This window comes from Mastomys coucha, unplaced genomic scaffold (genome assembly GCF_008632895.1).
Source record: "Mastomys coucha isolate ucsf_1 unplaced genomic scaffold, UCSF_Mcou_1 pScaffold6, whole genome shotgun sequence".
NCBI classification, from domain to species: Eukaryota; Metazoa; Chordata; class Mammalia; order Rodentia; family Muridae; genus Mastomys; species Mastomys coucha.
The window spans coordinates 16,083,070-16,099,555 of NW_022196912.1; the positions used below are offsets into that span (position 1 = coordinate 16,083,070).

The 16,486-nt window shown below is 44.6% G+C and overlaps 1 protein-coding gene across 2 annotated transcripts in view; it reads right to left on the bottom strand.

The window, feature by feature from the left end:
- Positions 1 to 16,486, bottom strand: part of Crim1 (cysteine rich transmembrane BMP regulator 1) — a 181,255-nt gene that overhangs the window by 1,010 nt on the left and 163,759 nt on the right. For both annotated transcript variants that reach the window (XM_031356322.1, XM_031356321.1), the window contains 4 exons: positions 7,483 to 7,677; positions 5,297 to 5,419; positions 2,747 to 2,937; positions 1 to 1,491 (listed from right to left, as the gene is read on the bottom strand). The exon at positions 1 to 1,491 is cut by the window's left edge and continues 1,010 nt beyond it. In XM_031356322.1, the coding sequence (XP_031212182.1) occupies positions 1,315 to 1,491; positions 2,747 to 2,937; positions 5,297 to 5,419; positions 7,483 to 7,677 (686 nt within the window). In that variant the 3' untranslated portion in view covers positions 1 to 1,314. The remainder of the gene's footprint in view (positions 1,492 to 2,746; positions 2,938 to 5,296; positions 5,420 to 7,482; positions 7,678 to 16,486) is intronic.

A 16,486-nucleotide genomic window follows, 5' to 3' on the forward strand; every position in this document is an offset into this window, starting at 1 on the left:
CACACACACACCCTTTTCTTTGCAATTAAACTGCAGGTAAATGAGATCATGTTATTCAAAAAACCGTAAGTGATCAGAAGCATTGCTATGGAATGCCTGTTTATCTGCCTTTGTTCTGGTTAAAATCTCATAAAAATACATTCAACAGGAAAACATAAATTGTATGTGTATAAATATATATGTATATATATTATATACACATGCACACAAATACTCTTGTTTTTGAAGCATAAGATAGTTACATAAATATTCCTATAATTGCTAAAGTTTAAAGAGGCATCTTTTTTTTTTTGAGCTTCAACAAAGGTGCTTGAATAATATACAATTAAAATGAAGTAGTTTCTATTTTGTAGAATCAGTATATAATAAGGAAAAAAAAATCCCAAACAGTCCTTTTTTTTGTTTTTCAAAAGTTTCCTCTTAAGCTAGAGCTTTAACAAAACTATGAACAACCAATGATATAACAGAAGAAAACAACAGCGAACAATGAAGTGTAGCCCCTGGAAATGCCTGGTGTCCTTTGCCGTTGCCCTTCCTGTCACGTAGCAAGCAAAGCTCCAGTGCTCAGGTCAAGAAGTGACCTCGTTCCTACTCATCTGCTGTCTCTCCTAGGAACTGGCTGGTTGGCACGGAAGAAAACAGAAGCAGCAAAAAGAGTAAGCGTACACATCCTTACGAACCCGCTTTGGAGAAATGTTGCTATCCATGTCCCTGGCTTCCTCACTGCCGCCTACTGCAGCTGTGACTGTATAGAAGAGAAACTTGTGGCTTTAGACCTGGGATGGCTATCAAGAGTTCTGATGCACTTGTCTGGTGGCATGGCAGCTCGGGTGCAAGGCCTCTTGTGGTCCTGCTCATTCAGGCCCGACCTCTGCAGCAACCAAGAGTCTTGAGAGTAACAGGAAAAAAAAGATTCCTCTGGGCCAGGGATTGCTTTTATTTTTACTGGCTTTCTCCCCGAGCCAAGCTGACCATTTTTTTTTCTTACCAACATACCCTCCCAACCCATTTCCCCCACCAAACTCTCTCTCCCCACCCCCAAACGTCTCTACAGCTATCTTACAAGCAAATATACTTTAGCAAGTTTGAAAACTTTGGTTCTATGAAAACATGTGGTCAGTTATCTCGAGGCCAAGTGGGAATGCTTGTTCTGCACAGTGCTGTAGACAGAGCCCATCCCAGTCCAGCCCTTAGTGCTGGACACCAAGTCACAATCTGATACAATACACTAAGCAAGTGCACAAATCCTAGTTTAAAGAGCAGATTTTCGTCGTTCTCCGTCTTTTGAAACCTCATCCGTGCTGCTGTGTGTGTTCACACTGTTTGGTAGAAGTTGTCTGCCTGTAGATGGTTCTGTTTCTGCATGCTGTAGAAGCCACTGAATCGAGCATCTGGTTCGGCAATTCTTAGCATTCTCTGGGAACCGTCCACCTGGACCCGAGTGCCTTTCTTGCAGTCCACAGATACCAGCTGATTATTCAAGGAAGAAGGCTGTTCAGTGAGAGACGGAGGAAAAAAGCCCACAAAGAATTAGCTTACTTCTGTATGCCAAGTGAACAGAAACACAGAGCCAAGTCAGCTGACACAACAGTTTCATCACTTGATGATGGCCAGTGTCCATGGCGGGTGATGTCTTACTGCAGCTGTACCTATATGTTCATTGGTGAAATGACACAGTAACCATTCCAAATCCTTGGCTGCAGGATTTTTTTTTTAAGAGGGTTGCAAATTGGTAGACGTCACCAGGCAGGCAGATTTCAAAGCAAAATAGTGATTTCTACACACTCATGCTGCACGACAATGGTCACCCAGGGGCTTCTGTCTGTACCCTGCCAGCTCATGCCTTTTATAACAGTGTTTGTCCTTAGCCTTCGAGTAGCAACTGTGCCTTTCCTTGCTTGGCACCATGTTGTGATCTGGCCATGTGTTTAGCATAAAGGCTGTGCCCATGCATATCTGTCACACACACACACACACACACACACACACACACACACGCGCGCTCACATACACACACAGACAGCCACACACAGACACACACACACCACAAATAAATAAGACAAAAAAATTATTTGCAAGGGGGAGCTCACTATGTTGGGATTGGGGGAAGTTGGAAGAAATATTCAGGTTGTATAATTTAGGAACCTCAACACAAAAGGTAGAACTAGAGTTGGAAACTGCTTACTTTCTGAGTATACATTTTTCTTCCTTTAAAACCAGGCTTGGTTAAGAGGTCCTTTGATTAAAAGAGAAACATTTTTGTCCCTTGGTGAGAAGCTGCCTCTGGACCTTGCTTTGTGTTATTTCAGGGTCTTCGTGCTGTCCTATTCGCCCTGGTCTCTGCACGCTTGTGCTAAGTCTACCATCTTTGCACCCTCAGTATCTTCTCTCTCTTGTCATCTCCCTTTTCATGGTTTCTTTCTCTTCCCATTCAAAGTCTCAAAGTGAGAGAAACACAAGACAGTCAAGCTGTGGCTTCAAATATAGATGGTAATTAGGACTCCCCCCAGCAGGTACCAGCTCTAACCTCCTTTAACCACATTAAAAGTATATCCAAGAAGCTGGGTCTGTGAGAAGTTAGGACTCATTAACTACTGGGTGACAGGTTTTAGCTAGTGTTCAATCTAGCCCTGGGCAAGTATTATAAGCTTGCTTGCTATAGCTTGATAAATACCTGATGTTAAGACTTGCAGAATAAAAAACGACATTGCCTAATATAAAACCGTAGTCATCATTTGTCATTCACCTTGGTTGGTGTCCGGTACCAGCACAACAGTGGTACCCATTGCTTCTTCTGGTTGATGAGCAGGAAAGCTATTATGATGGACAGGCATATTATTATGGGAACCACAACGGAGACAATGGAGTCCAGTGATGAGTCTTCACTTGGATGCAGCCTGTTATTATCTCTGTAATCTACCTGGAGGTGACCCATATCTAGGAGAGAAGAAATAAGCACTTAGTACTGCAACTAGAATTTTAGAGGATTATTTTAATTACACCACAAATGCAGATCAGCAGCTTGGTTTTACTACTTCCCGGTACTCTGGGTTAAAAACATGATTAGAGTCTAATGCTGAGCCAAAGAGAGCTCTTAGAGAGTAAAGTACTTAGAGGGTAAATAGGATTAAGAGAAAACTTGCAACAAAAATTAAAAAAAAACAAAAAACAAAAAAAACGGAGGGTAAGAATGTTACTGATTGGGCAAGAAGATATTTCCTACAACTAATTAGGAAATTATAAAACACTGGATAGATTTTAAAGTGATTAAAATTAGACAACTTAAATATGTTTGTTACTAACATTAAAATATCTTGCACACAATGAATATATATTATACATTATAATGGATATATATTATTAGCGTGTGCGCGTGTGTTAAGATTTATGTACGGCAGCAGCCTTGCTCTCTACTTACAAACAGAGACCAGAACAAAGTATATACTAGTATATAAAGTAGAAGCTATGTTTAATTAGATCAGATATGAGACAACTGATAGGCTAGTTTGCTAAGTTTAAGCAAAAATCCTTACTTTTAATACATTTGTTGAAAAAAAAACCTTATCTTGCCTTAATGAATCATAGTAGAAGAACAATAATTCTTAAGAAAGAGTATCTTTCTATTATTTTAAAATGTTCTGTGGCTGGTGAGATGGCTCAGCTAGCAGAGTGTGGACAAGCCTGATAATCAGAGCCGGGTCCCCAGAATCCACATAAATGTGCCAGGAGAGAACTGATCTCAAAGTTCTCCTTTGACCTCCACATGCACATACCATACCCGGACACAAAATATATAACGTTACAAAAATACTCTAAAAATGAAGCTTGCAAAACTGGAGGTGTAAGAACTCAGTCCTAGTGATTGTCTACTCTGCCCAAAGACCTTGGTTTGACCTCCAGTACTGCAAAAACCAAAGCAAAACCACCAGTGAGTTGTATTACTTTCTGAAGCTTTAATCTTGTTTTCTTCCAAATGAACCATGCCAGTCAGGTACCAGGGTCAGTGAGAGAACGGCAGAGGACATACTGATGGTCCTGGAAACTCGGCTTACAAAGCGCAGCTCTGTGGTATGAGGGCTATGGAGCCTGAGCTGCGTGTACACAGAGAGGAGGCAAAGGTCGGGAAGGAAAGCATCTCGTCAAGTCAGTCGGTCCAGTCAGTCACATTCAATAGGAAGAGGAAAGAGGAAGATCATCATGAAGGAAAATACCTACAACAGAAGTATTTCACTGATGGCTTAGGTTTTAAATACTAAACAACTAAAAGGAAGACTGTTTTCCCATATTCCAAGTGATACCAGGACTGGGGTCAAGCCCATGCGGTGTCTGTGAAGACTGGGCAGTCAATTAAGGAAAAAACTGGTGAAGAACGCACAGCTCTTTACAAACTTAACATCACGAATTACCAAGAAGAAGCGTTTATTTTCTGCGGGTGGACTTTTAACAGCTGCTATGTCATGCACAGGTCCTCAGCAGACTACAGCTGGTGAGGCTGCTCTGGTGCCTGGAGCTCAGAGTCTCCACCACGGGCTCATACTCTGACTCAGTGAATGAACATACAACGCTAACTGGATGTCCGTCAGAGCCAGAACCCTGGGTATAGGAGTTTGGCTCTGTGGTCACCTAGCTTGATCCAAAGATAATGTTTATAGTGTCTAAAGTAACAAGATCATTAATCTCTCCCACAACACACATCACTCCTTCCAAAAGAAATATAAAAACTGCACAATGACTTTTGAAAGCACATTTGGAATCAACAGGAGGCAGTATTGAGCCAGGGCTTAGCACGAATTTAGCCTCTTCTCCTTTAAGAGAAGTGGTGACAGAAGTTCGCCAGGCTTTGCTCATAGCTAACAAGAAACAAACTCACCTGTTTAGTGTATACAATTGAAAGGAAGAAAGGAATGAAATAAATCTGTACAAATCGGCTTTGTAATAAACTTAAAACTCTCATGAGGTGACAACCCAGAAGAGGGATGGGACAGGGAGGAGGTTTATTCCTCTGCCACGTTCCTACACGTGCATGTCACATCAGGCTCTTCTGACTAGGAATATATTCATTCCCCTCAATGCTAAGCATCTGCGTCTGCAGGACATTTATCCAACGTTCTACAGGTGACGCTGAGGGGTTTAGTACATTCCGGCCATGGTCTTCCCCGGAGTAGTTATTGAACTTTCATGAGGCATTTGAAAATACAGGTTTTTTTGTTTGTTTGCTTGTTTGTTTGTTTTTAAATCAGGACTAAGCAAAGCAGATCCCAAGACAGGACAGCTTTCAAGTGACGTCGGTGTTTACCTCTAGGGAGATGGATGATGTCATTTTCACTTGGGGTGGGCCACATGGGAGCCTCCAGGTCAATCTCTCCACGATGATTTTTCTTCTCAATGGGTACATTGGTTGGCTCTGGCACATACATTTCTAAAAGAAGAAAGCATTGTAGCTGAGAGATGATGGGAGGGAGAGCAGCTTATTGTTGGTGTTAATATATTTGATCCAAACAGAGCCTTCAATTCAATGCCGTTCGAGCCGGGAGGTGAACGACTCCCTCTCCCCATCCCCACGGCTCACACTGGTAGCCAGTGGTTAGCTCTGGTGGTGGAGGGAGCATTTACCAGTGCTGGAAGGAACAGAGGCTTTCCCACTCTACCAGCCTTTTCTTAAGGCAAATGTTGGCTTCCGAGTTTTGTGTGCGTCACAGCGACACTGGCATCTGTCTCCAGATTTGGTTCTTCATGAACTAAACTACCCCATAAATCTCCCCAAGACATGACCTTGGTTATTTATGTGATATATCTGCCCAGAGCTGAACCTCCCCACCCCTTCAAAGGTCAAATGTAAACTCATTAGACATCCAAGGCCCTAAACATCTTAGCCACCATTTATCTTTCCCACCTGCTTCTAGAACTCATCTGCCTTACGGTCAACTGGCTTGACCTCTCCTATTTTGGGGTCTTTGGATAGAAGATTTCTTCATTCCAACTAAGAGAGACCATTTGACCTTTAAAGTCTTGCTCAAGCCCTGCTTGTGTGAAGCATTCCAGGGCCATGCCCTGCTTGTGTGAAGCATTCCAGGGCCATGGCGGCTTCACTGTGAAACTGAGCCTAGGAGCTTAGCCCCCATGGCCTGTACCAAGAGGTGTAAGGTCATTGCTTACAATGTCCTCCACTCCTTGTCTGAAATACTGACATTGTTCTTGCTATGATGGTTAAAATTAACTTGGTTTTGCTCCAATTTCTGGTGGGCGGTCGGCTGAGGAGGGACTGGGAAAGCAAACAGAGGAGAAACATTGGGAAGAAGGGAAGAAGACAAGAGAGTCAGTGACCCTGAAGTCAAGCGCAGAATGTTTCAGGGCAGAAGGTCCAAGCAGCATCACCAAGTGTCACTATTCCCCAAGCATACGAGAGCTGGGAAGGACCTGAACGTTTACGGTGGCTAGCTTTCAAAGGTTGTTGTACATTTTCGAAGTGCGCAGACAGGGTTACGTGCATAAGACCCAACAAAAGACCAACCAAGTTCAATTAAGCACTGTCTAGCTGCCCCATTTTCAAGAATCACAGTCCAGCTGTATTTCTAAATGGACACAGATCCCAGATTACTGCCCTATACACAGCAAGATTCATTAACACAGTGCTGCAAGGGAAACAGGAGCCTCGAGGTGAGGATGAAAAGGCTCCTCGTTCACTGTGGGCCTTGCCTGGAGTGAAAGCCTACGTGTGGTCCAGGCTGCCTGGGGAGTCTCTGGTGTGCACGGGATCCGATTGGGAACCCTGCCCAGCGGCTGTCCGGTGAAGGCTAAGGCCCTGCAGTTCTGGTATTAGGGTAGGGGATAAAGGAGCTGTTTTGGCAGGAGGCACAGGGATAGGAAACTAGAGGATGGGGGAGGGGGGGTCACACTGGGGCAGCTGTGGGGACTGGGGTTTGAAAGTAAGAGGCTGAATAAGGCAGCTGATGTGAGGGAGTGAAGGAGTGAGAGAGTGAGGGAGAAGGACGGGAGGAAACGTGATAGAAGGTGTGCTCTGTGGTTACATTATGTGGGAGAAGGGTTCAGCTGAGGGATTGGGAAAAGACTACAGACCATGGTGGGGTAGGGGCTCAAACTGCTGAGCTAAAAAACAATGATCCAGTTCTATCCTCTTTAATTGGAAATCTTCCATTTTTGTTCTGCTATTCATTCACGCCGTATTCCCTTCTGTGTTTGATCTGAGGTCTTTTTCCCTAGGCTGGTCCAACAACACTGCACTAAAACCATTCTGCACTACTCTGACAGAGCAGAATGGTGGGCTTTAATGGGTGGGCTGTCCTTGTGTGGCTGTACCTCACTTTATGGGTAGAGTATGCAAACTAGGAGAGGTACAGCCTTTACCTACCTAGTCACAGCTCTGCGAATTACCCTGAGGACTTTGTGCAGGAGCATTTCAACTGCACTGACCCATTATCGGAACCATATTGCCTGATTACAGAAGGAGAATGGTTTAGATACCTGGGCACATCGGGCAGCAACTCCCTTCCACCTTGATGGGCTCCGCACAGGGTAATGGCGGGCAGCTGACAGTCGAGCAGAGGGTCTGGCCTTGCAGGCAGTAGCAGTGTGTGCAGCTGTCAATATCCCACCGCTCCTCATCAGCATAGGTCTTCCCGCTGAAGTGACACACCACTTTCTTTGGAATTGTGTCTTCTAGTGAAAAAGAGGACATGGTGAGGGTAACTGAGTGACCATCAGGGCATCTTCTACTGGGATACTAAGGGGTACAGCTTGACACAACTGCAAGATAGTTGCTGATCTCCAGAATCAGGTGAACCATTTCCCTCCAGTCCCAACAGTGCTGTTTGTCATTCTCCTTGGACCTTCAGAACCTTCTTGTGGCCAGCCACTGACCAAGGCTCACAAAGGCAAACACAAGGACCACATAAGAAGAGCAGCTGTAACAGCCACATGGGAGTGCCACTCACTGGGCAAGGATCATTTGGCTGTTAACTGCAATGTGATGAATAAAGGGGTACAGGGTCTAGCTGGGCACACTCCCAGAGCCACATTTTACCAATCCCCATTTCCAACCACCATTAGTGAGTTTTATACACCATGCTGGAGAATGGCAAGGGATGAGAATGGCCACGTGTCATGAGCCATGGCGGCCTAGAGAATTGTCCCTTTCAGGGATGCTGCATGATTTCTCACCAACAAGGCTTTTTCTATCTCCAACTCAATTTTACTTCATCTAACCCATTCCCCTCTCAACACCAGCAGATTAGGGTTCTTGAGAACGAAATACATGGACATATATCTTATTTTACTTAGAAGTTTATTTCATCTCTTGCCGTCCTCATATGTCAACCTTTCCCTTGCAAGTTTCCTCCTCTTCTTAACTGATTCCTAGAGATCCCATTTAACAGCCACTCTGTCATAGGCCTGTGGCTTAAGACCGGGGCTCTGAGCAGGTCTAATGATCAGACAGGCTGGTTCACGGAGAAGCCCTGCAACCAGGCCAGTGACTGGCTGGATGACACCATCAAATGTGGGACAAATGTGTGCTTGGAGTCTAAAGATAGTACCACTGAGCACTGGAAAAGGCCAAACTCCTTAGGACCATGGGATGCTCAGGGCTTGGTGTTCTTCCTGGAGGGCCCTTGAGGTTGCTACATTCACTGGACAGGCAGAAAGCACAGGACACAGAGCATCGAAGCAGAGGAATAAAACCTATGTCTCACATTTAAAAGGTGTAACCTTGATCCTCATTTTTGTTTTTTCTCTACTGTTTCATTACTGCTGCCTAAAGCTCACCAGGGACATTTGGGTAGTAAGGAGAGATCCACCTTCCAGCATCTTCTAAAATGTTATTTAGCTTTATCAGTCCATGTTCCACACTATGTGTTTTGGTGAATCATTTATTAAGCTAACAACTATTCTGAAGGCTTTCAAACCCAACAGGACAGAAGTGTTTGCTAACATGGAATCCTTAAAGCGGGTGACTTTAATTCAGATATCTAAAACATATGTGGGAAATGGGCTGGGCAGAGTTACATGGTGTCCTTAATTCAGGAAGTATTCTGACATCATCATCATGAAGGAATGTAGCTAGAGTCTACTATGTAGTGACCCTTTAAGGAAAGGAAGCGATCCTTTACAGAGCAGCTCTACTGCCTGTGTTGTACATAAACTGTGAACTAGCTCCAATGCCGGAGCAACAGTATGGAGAGAACTGCATGAGAAAAGGGAAGGAGAAGGCTCAATTCCTCGCCCCAACTTGGCTGTCACCCTTCCTGCATCTTACGTTGGTGGCACCTCTGCCAGTGCTCTCATGGAGGAAGAGCACGAGGCACCAACAACAGAAGGGCTGGAGACTGCGCAGAGCGGTGCAACTCCAGATCAGGCACTGAGCTTTATTGTCTCAGGGTCTCAGCAGAGAAACTCACTACGCCTTAAGATATTTAATAAATCAATGCCCTTAATGCTCACAAAGTAATAATAGCTTCCAAAACGAGGTGGCGGTGTTAAGGATGGTAATTATGCGTCCAGCATCATGAGGGCATCCACACATTTAATGAACACTCATCACCGGTGCTGATGCAGGCAGGATCCCGACCAAGTAGCCTGCGTAGAGTGTGGTGGAGGCAGCCTGGGGCAGGTGGGGGGGAGGTCCCTCACCGATGCCCAGCACACCTACCACTGTGTGAAGTGAACACAAGTGGACAGCATGGAGGGCAGAAGACAGGTCTGCTGGGTGAGTGAGACTTCTCCCAGGCCTGCACGCTCGGTCTGTCTCTTAGGCAGCGAAGAGGATGTAGAGAAGCTAAGGGAAGACACCTCAGAAGCAAAGGGAGGTGTATCAGGGTGTCTGGTGTGTGTGCTCATGCTCATTGGAGATAACCTCTGGAATGGAGAACAAAGGATTCTGAGTGTCAGGTGAGACCTTTAGATCCTTCCTAGGGAGATGGGGAGGGACCTTCTTAGTTTACTCCAGAAGGAAACTGAGATCCACCTACATGGAAGCCCTCATGGGCTAAGGCAGAGGGGGTGGTACAGTGTCCAAGGGGGTGTAGGCAGAAAGGAAGGGTGAGGCTTGAGGGGTTTCTGTGTAATAGCTATTGGGGTACAGATGGAAAGGTGGAGCGTGAGGAATCACCTTCCTGCCTTAAGTAGTGAACAGTTAATGGACTTTCTTCGAGGGTGTCAAGTCACGACACCACTGGGGTTGCGAATCAGATATTTACATTACAAATACAAATAGTCTCTGATACTCCCGTGGACCTTCTGGACCCACGAGATGGATCTGCAAACTCTTAGCTTCCCTGGGTGACCATGTCCCTGAAACTGTCACTAAGCTAGAAAGGTCTGACATCTAAGTAAAAGGTGAGACTTTAGCCAGTCTAGAGCCAGGCAGCTCTAGGAAAAAAGACAATGTAGAGAAATGGGGAAAACCAACGTGAAATGGCCTTCACATGTTGTTAAAATGTTTACTCTACTCTTTGATCTAGTAACTGTACCACCTATCATCTAGCCCCCCAAAAATGTGAAAAACAAAACCAAAAACCGAAAGCAGCTGTTCTCAACCTGTGGGCCATGACACCACTAGGGGTTGCGCATCAGATATATATATTACAATTCATAAGAGTAGAAAAATTACAGTAATGAAATAACAATGAAAATAATTTTACGGTTGGGGGTCCCTGCAGCATGAGGAGCTGCATTAAAGAATTAAAGCATTGCGAAGGTTGAGAAGCACTGGCCTAAAGGATGTTGTTTATGAAGACATTCACGACACTATTAATTAAAACAGGAGAAAAAAAAAACCCAAATCAGAGGGGTATTCCTGCCTAACAATAGGAAAACACTCACAACAAAATCATGCTAGTACCACACAGGACTGCTGTGAAGTGCATTATGGGTTGTAACTGCAACCAGCACACCTAGAAGGGAGAATTGACAGTGACTTAGGGAGGAGGTCTGCCCTTTCTACTTTCCTTTTGAATGATGAAATTCATTACTGTTGGTTAACATGTCTAAAATGTATAAAACAGAAACCTCAACACTCCCCCTCTCTCATAGAGTCCACTTAGGCTGACACACATGCATAAGAGAGTGGGAGGACGATGCTCATACTCAAGTGATGCCCCGAGTGGTGAGTGGTGCTCAAGTGTGATGCCCCAGTGGTGCTCACCGACTCAGAAGAACAAAGTCAACAGACGAAGACAATGCACAGGCAGTGACAACGACCCACTGTTGAAAGACAGCACCACACAGTGCCTATGTTGATGCTCATTCAGCCGCTGTACAAGACCACAGTTGAGTCCAGAAGGACAATTACAACATGATACAGGAGAAAGAAAAAGCACTCCGAATACGTGGAAGGGGATGGGCTCAGGAAGGGACTTTGGGCCACAGAGTAGGTAAAATTAAAGCCCCCATTTGCCACCCAAATACCTTTCCTAAATCCCATCAGGACTAAAAGTTCAAAGTAGCAAAATGACCACGAACACAGTGAAACCCATTATGCTAGCAAACCACGGAGAGACCTGGGCTCGAAGTCCAGATAGAGTCAGAGTTTCTGACCCGCTAAGGAGTGTGCAGCCCCTGTAGAATTGCCACACATGTGGGCTGACTACCACCAGACATGGACGCTTGATGCTTTCACCAGCTTATCATGGTTCCCCTGAAGCTCTACTCACCCCTGGGGACCCCAAAGCATGTCGCTTTCAGCTGCAGTTCATCTGCAAACGACTTAATTCAGATTTGAGATCAGATTTGAAAAAAAAATTGCATGAAGATGTTCAGGGCACAGCAGTTGCCAGCTGGAAGTGAGACATGTCTTGTGTTGGCTCCAATGTGCACTGGCCTTCTTCAGAAACTCTGAGGCCACCCAATACACTCAGAGCCCAGTAAAGAAAGGCTAGACTGGTGTCGAGTTTGAGATGGGTCAGAATTAGGATATGGCCGGGTGTGCAGAGAGCCCAAGTCGACTCTTGGTGAGCCCCGTGTCGGAGACATCATTCCTGATCTGGCTTGAGAAGTCCATTCGAACCAAAGTATCAAACATCTCATAGCAACTAAACTTGCTTCTCCAAATAGGGTATAAAAACCAAGCCACACTGTGCTAATAATGAATTTTCATGTGAAGCAAACAGATGTGACTCTCGCTTTCGAGACAGTCTCAAATTACCAGGACAGGTGCCATCTGGCTCAGGAAAAAGTAAGATAGATTTTGGTTAATGAGTCTTCATAGAACTATTTTTGCTTTTTACTCAGTTTCTCTTGAGAAGTTAGTGACTTTGGTAGAGGCTGACACTATAGAGCAGATGTTGGTAGCTGGATGGACCACAGGTTTAAGAAACCTTCAGAATGGGAAAACAGAGGCAAGTCTATGCAACTTGAAGGTGTTTATAATGAATTACTAGTCACTGAAGCTTTTTTGTAAGAAGTTCCTAGCCTAAGTGAGATTACGTAAAAGCCACTCAAAGCACCTAGCCTGACGAGGAATGCAGACCTAGGGACTGAGTGTCAATGTGGCTTCTGCTGTGGTGCACACGCTATTTGATTCTTACCAAATGCCACTGCATTGCTTTGCTTATGCCTGCAATGACATCATGTACTTCGATTATCCAATACCTCAGATTATTTGTTACTTCCACTAACTGGATGACTGCTATGTGCCAGACACCAAAGTAAGTATTTCACACAGTTCCATTTTGATCTCCACAGCTCAGTGGACACGGTTGTCATTTCAGAAAATGGAGGCATGAGGAAGTAAAGTCACTCATCTAAGATGCTGAGGACACGAAGTTGGGTGGGACAGGAACCAGTGTGGGCTTGGCTCTCCAACCCACACATGCCTTCTGTCTACCAAGCATAGTGGCCTGACTTGTGAGGTGTGGGGGATCACTTTCTGGGAAGGTATCAGTGCCACATAAACCAAAGTCATGATTACTCGGCGGCTGCAGGAAGTGGAGATCTGTTTCAGCCCAGTGGTGAGGATTCACGGCTGTCCTGGAGGTCTCTATCCAACACGTCTCTTTCCTCACACAGCCTTCCTTGCCATTTCCCTTCCTCCCCCTCTCTCAGAGGAAAATGATGACAGAATGTTCCAAGGAAAACATCAGGGACAACACTGATACACAACAACATTTCCTTTTAAAACCAATACATTAGGGACTAAACATCCCACGAACGTGATCCCCTCTGAAGCAGCCCTTGTGGCGAGGCTAAAACCAGATCTGGAAGATACTGCTTTAGCTTCAGACAGCTTTGGGCTTTCCCGCTGGCAATGGCATCAAGGGCCAGTTTTTGAAATATTCAGACGAAACAGTCACTATTTCATGGTTACACCTTCGTTTGATAAACTGTGGTATTTTGCTTCCTCATCATGGGCCCTTTGTCTTCCCATCAGATTCAATCTGGAATGGCCTCTTTCAGGTAAGGGCAAACTAATTTTGCTGACACTGTCAATAAGGTGAATATGGTGGGCTAGGAGCTGGGTTAGGTTTGCCAAATGGCTACATGACAGGGCTGTTTAAGTCACAGAATATTCTCTCTGTCTCTCTGTCTCTGTGTCTCTGTCTCTCTCTTCTCTGTATGCAAATTCAAGCAACAGTATCTTGTACAGCCCAGGACCATGTTAAAAATATACAGTGCCCTTTCTTGAGCAGAGCTCAGTGTGGTTTCCCATCTATCTGTCCTGAATTCTGGCTATAAAAAAGGTGAGAACTGTCCAGGCCTTCCACATTTACTCCTACTAGGCTGAATTCAACTGTTTAATCTTGACAGTCTCATGTCTTTTCAAGATAAGAATAAAAGCTTAACAAGCTGTGGATCCTGGAGCTGGTTTTTATTACTTGAGCTGTTTTAATTACAAAATAAAGTTCGCTAATGGCCTTGGCAGCTACTGTGCCTTTCCCTGTATCCAGATTCAACCTCCAATCCCAGGAGTCACTCGCATGGACCCAGAGGCCTGCTGACTCCGACTAGTGCTGGATATATGAGCCTCTGCAGAGGCAGTGTCTCCTGACGGCTTCCCTGTTTCCTCCACGGAAGGATACAGAACCCCAAACCCACTGTCACCTGCATTACAGTTTCGGTTTCTGCCTTAGAGATAACCTTCTTGGATGGACACTTTGGGTTCTAATTCTGTTGTGGTGGTCATGGTGTGGGAGTGACTTCCTGAGAGGAAGTCAGGCAGCTTTAGAAATTGCATCAGTTCTTTTAAATCTCCTGCTACATTACAGAGTCCAGAAAAGTAATTTACTCTGAGATCCTGGCGGCTGAGAAGCTAAATGCTGTTGTAGCTTTAAGAAATCCCTCATTCCTATCAATCCAGCACAGTCCTACTCTGGGACAACTTTTCCTTCCATAGGTATTGAGAAGCAGGCACACTCACAGTATTGTCCTTAATTCTTGGCTTCATTCGTGAATAGGGCATATTTCCTCTGGGACATGCGTCCAGAGCAACGGCGGAGGGAGGGCTTACATTTAGAGGATGTGCCGAAGGACCGGCTCATAGTATTCTATTTCAGTGTGGGTACTAAGCTTGAAATCTGAAGTTTCTGTGTGTTAGCTTAGCCTTTGTCTGTATATGCACACATGTGTGTGCTCTGCATGTGTGTCCCCAACTTACATTTTGCTATAGTTTCTCTTACTGAACCCAGAACTGCCAGGCTGGCTGGCTAGCAAGCTCGAGGGTCTGACTGTGTCCCTCCTCCTTCACTGCTAGGGTTCAGATGTACACTGCCACACCTGGCTTTTGACATGGGTACTGGAGATGCAAACTCAGGTGTACCTGCCAGAATATACTTCGGTACTACTGTATCTACTGTGCTACCTCCCCAGGCTGATTTCAGATAAACAATACTTCATGAGGTCACTTAGGCAGGGGTAAAAAGGTAGCTTGTGCCATCATGAGTAGCAAGAGGCTTAGAAGAGGGGTAGATAAAGCAGCCAAGCCATATTAATGATCAAGCATCGATACAGGGAAAGTACTTACTACAATATCAGTGTACACTTCCTATATTGCATTACAATCCCTCTTCCTAACCCAGAAAGGAGTAAGGCACACTTTCTGATAAGACACTAAATCCCTGGCCTGTAATGTCATTTTTCTTTATCAACTTCAGTTGGGCAAATGCTAGACATGAGCGTTATGTTTAGAGAACACATAAAATGTGAGCAACCCCATTTGAGAAACTAGTGTAATTACTCTTTTTTTTTTAATGTAAAGGAAAGACTTAAACAGAAACTGTAAGAAGTGAGAATTTAAATAAATAACCAACAGGTCACTAGGCACTAGGCACATGCTCTGCATTCTGGCTAAAGGGTCAGTGCAGACTCCAAGAGTGTGAAGAGGGAGCTCAAATGGATTTGCGTGCATGCAAGGCCTGGACAATTTCAATGAGGAAAAACAGTCAATCTTAATTATTTTCATATAAAAAAAGAGACAGACATTATCATGTAGTGTGGCTGTCACCTCTATATAGTATCTTTATTGATGTATAAGCCAGTGGCCATCAAAGTCCTTTCTTCAAAACCCAGTTCTATTTTAGTTCATCTACTTCTCTGGATGTGAAGTCTAACTCTTATTATAAAGATCAAAAGAGACTTCCAGGTTTATTCAGCATACTGTAATAAAATGGTGGCTTCAAACCAACAGAAGAATTATACATGTTCCTAAGTTCCATGAGTAGAAATCTGATCAGCTGGTTGGCAGGGACTTTTGGTTGATCCCTACTGCATGCAAAGAGGACATGATCTCTCAGTTAGAGAATATACCTCTGTATCTACTGTATCTACTGTGCATTGGTTGGGTACTTCAGTGATCAAGTTCAAAGAGGTAGTTCATTTTAACTTTAAATGAAGTCTTATATCATAGCTATGCCTACTATCTCACAGAAAGGTGTGTGTGTGTGTGTGTGTGTGTGTGTGTGTGTGTGCGCGCGTGCACATGTGCACGCATGAAGATTATACACCAAAGTAATTTTGGAAATGAATAAACGTATTCTAAATGGCAGGCAGCAACAATGCAAGATCTAAGTGGCTCCAAAAATGAAAAATAAAAAAAAACAAAAACCAAAAAGAAGGTAACAACTTTCTTTCGGATGCCAGAGTATTGCATCTTCTTAGAAAAATCTAACTAGCAGGATGCCTCAGTCTCTGCACTTACAGGAGATGGTTCATGCTGTTAAAAACTCTCTGCCAGTATTGTCCGGGGTCTTTACCAAGTGGCTCCTCCTGGGAAGAAGTCTCCACCCACCCCTTATCACTGGCAGGCGGAAAATCAGGTTTGGCCTCTTGAGTACAGAAGTGAGCAGGAAAGGGCAGATGCTCCTATGCTCTGAGACTCCAGTTCAGCCTCCAGCCCTCAGCCTTCCTCTGTGCAGAAGAGTTTTTAATATGAAGCCACCCACGGACAGGGGCTCAGACAGATGCTATGTCCCAGAGATCCTTCCAGAGTCAACTGCAAACACAGGAATTTCTGTTAACATTGCGGGGTGCCTGGAAAGGA